The following is a 6,256-nucleotide window of genomic DNA, read 5'->3' on the forward strand; positions in this document are numbered from 1 at the left end:
GACAATCATATTTAGCAGAGAGACTTATTAATGCTGAAGCTGGTTTATATTTCTGAAGCGTATTTGCTTTGTGACTCAGAGGAAGTTTATGGGTAATTGTAGTGTGCAGGTGGACTAAAGAGTACGTGCAAATGGTTGAAAGCATAGAAATAGAACGTAGGGTGAATTCAGACATTTTGGAACAGTTTTTGTATTTCCAACTTGTTAAAGCTTACTTGCCATTAATAAAACACAGTCCCCCAACATGTGATACTAATCCTCAAGTGGTTTACATGTGACTCTTTAAATGGCAAGGGGGGGAAATGTCCGTCATATACTAAAGAAGCAAAGCCTAAGCTTTTGTCAAGACTGACTCCTCTAAATCCATTATCACCATATTCTAATATTGTATGAAGAGAGTAGACTAAGTAAAATTGAGTACATATTAAGATGTTGGCCTGAGAAACAATCTATAATTCATTTCTTGCAGCAATAACAACAATAACAGGTTTTAGAAAATCCTCAGTATTTTCTAAATTCACAGCAAAAAAAAAAAAAAAAAAAAAATCACAGCAAAAAACACCACTAAAAGAAAAGTAACAATTTATAATCTATTTCTTGCAGTAGCAGCGTAACAAAGGATTTAAAAAATATATAAACACTGATATGAATCACTACAATGATATGAATACAGTACACTAAATAGAAATCTCTGAATACTCAGTACTGTAGCAGGCCTATGCAACATTATATACATCCCAGTTTACCTTATCCCCCTGCTTCTTAATGTGTTTCATAAAAACACCCTTTAATGCACATAAAATCCATGAATGCATCATTTAACTGTATATGTTGGGTGTTTCATGTATCCATTAAATCCTGAAAATGATTATATTAAAAACATATATACATGATTTAAACTAACTTCATATTTACGTTGTTACAGTAGTAGATCTTGTACATATATACATTATTAAGGTGTGTTTTACATTGATTTGTCATATCAATTTTATAACCTTATGGAAAAAAAAACTAGTCAAAGTATATGTTTTTTGGGGGGGTATGGGTCAACTTCCTGTTTGATGTTATAAATATATTCACAGAAGGCACTCTGAAGATAAAGACCTCAGCTTGCACATGTGGTTTTGAACCAAAGTGTATAGATTAGACCACACAGTGAACCATATCGAGGTGGTATGATCAACATTAATCCAGTTGCAGCAGCACTTGGATTAATACGTATAGAAAAACTTTACACCGATGTAAATCCAACATTATGCAACAGATCATGTTACATAACAATTACCTGTTGTGAATTTGGGACAAGAATTGAAAGGCAAATTTAAAAAAAAATCAATAAAACTCAGAATATCAGTGTACATTTACTGTAACATTTATAGTATTTTACTGGCAGCAGAGTTTAAAGTACTTTAAATTTACAGTAAATAAATGTAAAACATATTCACTGTAAAGTACTGTAATGTCTTTAGACTGTATCCAGGAATATACTGTAAATGTACTGTAATGTCTTTAGACTGTATCCAGGAATATACTGCAAATGTACTGTAAATACTTGTAAATATGATTACAGCATAAAATAAAACATAATCCAGTACGTTGGCTCATGTGGCTCATGCATTTAATAAAAAAAAAAAAAAAAAAAAAGAAAGCAACTTACCACTGATGCAGGATACAGCTGAGCTGAATGTTAAGGGTCTTGGGTGCTGGGATTTAAACACACGACCTGCAACTGTAACTTAAAGCCTGCACTGATTCAATCACCTCTACTGAATTAATAAATTACCAAAGTTATTACTAGCATATAAAATTAAACACAAAGAGATTTTTTTTTTTTTCTTAAATTTTCACCCCTCCCAAAAAACATTAGTTATCCCATTGCACTTTCTGGTATTTTACTGTAAATCAATGCATTGCTCTAATTCCATAATTGTTTACAGAACAAGCCTGTAAAACAATAAAACAGTATTTTGGTGTAAAATGAATACTGTAAGTTTCCAGCATTTTTTTTTGTGTGTAGGTTTAGAAGAATTCTGGTGGGACGAAAAGTAGGTAACCACAGATTTCAGTGTAACTAATGACTTCTAGAGTATGAAACTGCTGAAAAAAACCCAACGTTTCCTTGAATACTCAGTGTAATAGGCAAGCTGATCTGTCTCACTTCTCTGAACGTGCATCCATTAAAAAGTACTCGTTTTGTGACGCTGTTTTTTTTTTTTTTTTAACATCCTATTATCAAATATCTCATTATCTTAAAACCTTGCTTTTGGCAGTATATCCTGTTGTGATAAGATCAGAGTATATGCTGTTACAATGAAACACTTGATCTGGCATCACCACGTGCCAGCAGTTTCAGACACTGCAGTGTGAGAGTTTCTGCTACTGTCACTGCTGTCTGCAGTATCAGGCTTATGGTGGTTTTCCTGACTACCCACACAGCCCTGTACCTGAAAACATCACTGGCATGCAATCACAAATCTTTTCAAACATTTTCAAACACATTTGTGAAGTCTGAAGCTTTTCAAGAAGCCTTCTAAAATTCTGGTGCAGTGTGTGCTCTCTACTAATTTATTTTATCCTGATGTGCCATGAAGCGAGACAGTGAGGGTCGGGTGATGGAGTAGACACAGCAGATAAAAGAAAACTGGAAATTCTCAAATACTTAATATCTATGAATAATATGTATGAATGTAAAACATTTGTAAAAACCGGATGCCTTATCAGAGTTATCACAAACAGCTTGTTTGGAGATCACTTTTTGGCCTTTTGTAGGAACAAAATGGTGTCATTGTGACTATATATTTCTAGAACATAACAATTCTGTTAAAATCCATGGTATCATTGTCAGTAAATACCATAAATGTTTTGTCTATCTGCCAGTGGTGGCTCATCTATAGGGGCAGGTAGTGCAGAGCCCCACTATATACATTCACTGACCACTTTATTAGGAACATCTACACATTCATGCAATTATCCAATGGCAGCAGTACAATCACGTGGCAGCAGTACAATGCATAAAATTATGCAGATACGGGAGAAGAGCTTCAGTTCAATGTTCACATCAAACATCAGAATGGGGGAAAAAATCTCGTTCTCTGATCTCAGTGACTTTGACTGCTATTACTGAAAATAGTGATACCATAAAAATCCATTTCAGTAGACCTTTCTGTAGTCATTGTGCATTAGAAGAGACTGATCAATGTGTAAAAGATGTAATGTCATGCGCTCTGTACTCTGTATCTTTTTAGCTCTCCTGTAGGTCCAAAATGTCCTGTGGAAAAGCCACTGTTTCAGATAATCAGTCTTCAGTCCATTCTGGTCCCTTGGCCTTGTGTATTAAGAGTTTTTGTGCTTATGTCCTGGCTGCTATCTATGCAGCATTGGCAGCATCTGCTCCTGAGGCCTGTCATACAGTGCTGGATCTCCTTTTTGATGCTATCGCTGGACAGCATGAACAGGACAGGATTAGCAGCACTGTTGATTGTGGACAGGCCCAGCGAGATGATGTAGGGTGTGTAGACGCCCTGCTCAAAGTGGCAGTCATCCTGCAGTGATGGAAAGTGGTAAGTAATGGCACGTAACAGCAGGAGCATGTGGTACGGGCCAAAGCAGAGCAGGAAGAGCAGCACCACTGCCACAGTCAAGCGACGCACCTTCTGCTTCTGGTGCACCGTTATACTCACACTCGCACGCAGACTAGCCAAGATGCTGTGGTTGGTGTAGATTAGCACAGCGAGCGGAGCAATAAAGCCCACGCTGAAGCGAGCATAGTTGAACCCTGTCACAGTGGCCGTGCTTTGACTCGGCTCGAAGCAGCGGTGCTCTCCTCTGCCACCCTGGCCCTCGGGCATGCTGAAAACAGGGGCATGGCCAAGCCCCACAACACCCCAGATAGCAAGAGTCACAAAAGCAGCAAGTCTCTGGTGCCGGATCCCACGTGACTCCAAAGCATAGACCACGGCCATGTAGCGATCTATGGAGATACAACAGAGTAGGAAGATGCTGATGTACATGTTGGTGAAGAACACGTACCCTGTGACCTGGCATGCCAGAGAACTCCAGGGCCAGTAGTGGCTGTTGCTCACATAAACAGCCCACCCAGGCAGCGTCAACAGGTAGGTGAAGTCACTTAGCGACAGGCTCAGCAGGTAGATGGCCAGAACATTGCTGTGTAGTATCTTGAGGATCGTAAGATAAATGGTGGCCATGTTGGCTGGCAGCCCCACAAGCAGCACGGCAATGTAGATCACCAGGAGTGGAATGCGGCCTTCATCGTATGGCATTATACAGCTCACACTTACATTCCTATTTCCTGCTGTCACTGTGGTTTGAGTCATGGTAGTCCTGTGCATAGTCTCTATAGTCATGAAGGAGAGGAGGGAATGAGGAGAAGAGGATTAAGAACATCAGCATTTTTATCTGTGAGTGTATTTGGCAATTCTTTGCAGTGGAAGAGCTAATTCAACCATATTAAAGAACAAATATGGCAATAGAGCAAAATGTGAACAAAGCATAAAGGATTATGTTTGATCTAAAACATAAGCATCCAGCCAATGAGACCACTTTCCTTCCACATCCACAAACTTGCCCCAGTTCAACGAAACAGCTCCTGAAATATTCATTATCTGTCTCTGTGATGATGGGGAGGACAGAAAGGAAACAGACGGCCCACTTTACTGAGCAGCTTCAGAAAAAATGAGTGCCAGGTATAGTGATGGATCTGAGGGAACTTGCTATTAGAAGTGTCTGATTTATTGACACTATTTATTGAGTTGAACCGCTTTGCATTTAAAGTAAATGATTGAAGCAAGCAAGCTCAAACATAAGCTGGAGAGACACTGGGTAGTCCTAATCATGCTTTTGGATGATTTCTTCATTAAGAATGACTGTGTTTGTAGATTAATTGAATGAAACAAAAAGAAAAATTAATTGTGCACTTCAGTCAAAAGAGTTGGGGTGTGTGATATATAGAAATGTGGCTTGTAACCTGCGTTGATTAGCAAACACCCACATCCAAAGAACTCAAAAAAAAAAAAAAAAAAAAGATTCTATTACACGCATGAGAATAACCACAGTTCTGCCTCCGCTGCATGATTCAGTAAATTCCCCCACACAGATCTTTCCACTTAATGTGAGTTTTTTTAACTCTCTGTACTACTCTGTACTCTGCACTACAGATGGTGCAGTGGGTAGTGTTGCTGCCTCACAGCACCAGGATCCCTGGTTTGATCATTTGATCTGAGATTGGATTACTGCCTGTGTGGAGTGTGCACACGTGTGTACACATGATGGACTGGTGTCCTATCTTGTTGGTACTCCTGCCTTCTACCCAGAGTTCTCAGGATAGATCCTTCGTGACTTTGACCGGGGTAAAGTGGATCCTGAAGATGAATAATGAATTTGGCACCAATAGAATTGTTAAAGACACCTCAATCAAAAGGTTCATTAGGAAAGAGCAAATAAATAAATAAATAAATAAAAATTTCTTCGATTACATTCTTCTTCTGGTATCTGTGTTTTGAAGAGTGTAGGAAACTTTGGGACTTCCTATTAAATCTCTTAGGAACCATTGATGCGTCATGTAAAAGCAGGTTTAAGAGTTCTGATAGTGAGATTATCTGAATGACATTTGAAATATTTTGCTGTAATTTTTGCGTATTTTACCAGACATTGTTTAACATAAATATGACAAGCTGACTCCCAGGATCAGACAATAAGCTTTTAGAAATATCTGAGACATCTACACAGAAAGACAGAAAAAAATTGTTGTTTTTTGCTAAACAAATCACAGACAAATGATTAACTTAAATGATTAACAAAACCACAGCTGCCTTACCTCAGCAATGTTTCCAGACAAAATTAGGATATATATTAACAAGTTTTTTATACCACTTGTGTATGAGAAGCAGTGTGGTGTCACTGCAGTGAGTACACAGCCTGATGATTCAATGCTTCCTTCTCTTTTCAGGGGAAAGTAAATAACATACTCAAAAAGTCGCTAGATGACATCATAGACTTATTTGCATATTAGCTGAATATCTTTGTGATCATATGCATCACAGACTAGAATAGAGATTTATCAGAATAGAAATATAGCCTAAGTAAGGAATAATTTGGCAGCACTAACCAATTTTCATTTATTAATGAACAGCACGTCATGCTTTTAACTATATATAGTTAACTATATATATATATATATATATATATATATATATATATATATATATATATATATACTACATTTAATGTTGTGGAAGTT

General features: G+C 37.7%; 1 protein-coding gene across 1 annotated transcript; it reads right to left on the reverse strand.

The window, feature by feature from the left end:
- Positions 1-2,982: 2,982 nt before the first annotated feature.
- Positions 2,983-4,408, reverse strand: gpr132b (G protein-coupled receptor 132b). The gene has a single exon (XM_053242327.1). It carries the CDS (start codon positions 4,362-4,364, stop codon positions 3,303-3,305), a length of 1,062 nt encoding a protein of 353 aa, XP_053098302.1. The 5' UTR covers positions 4,365-4,408; the 3' UTR covers positions 2,983-3,302.
- Between the last annotated feature and the right edge of the window lie 1,848 nt (positions 4,409-6,256).

Source organism: Pangasianodon hypophthalmus, chromosome 19, assembly GCF_027358585.1.
Source record: "Pangasianodon hypophthalmus isolate fPanHyp1 chromosome 19, fPanHyp1.pri, whole genome shotgun sequence".
Classification (NCBI taxonomy): Eukaryota; Metazoa; Chordata; class Actinopteri; order Siluriformes; family Pangasiidae; genus Pangasianodon; species Pangasianodon hypophthalmus.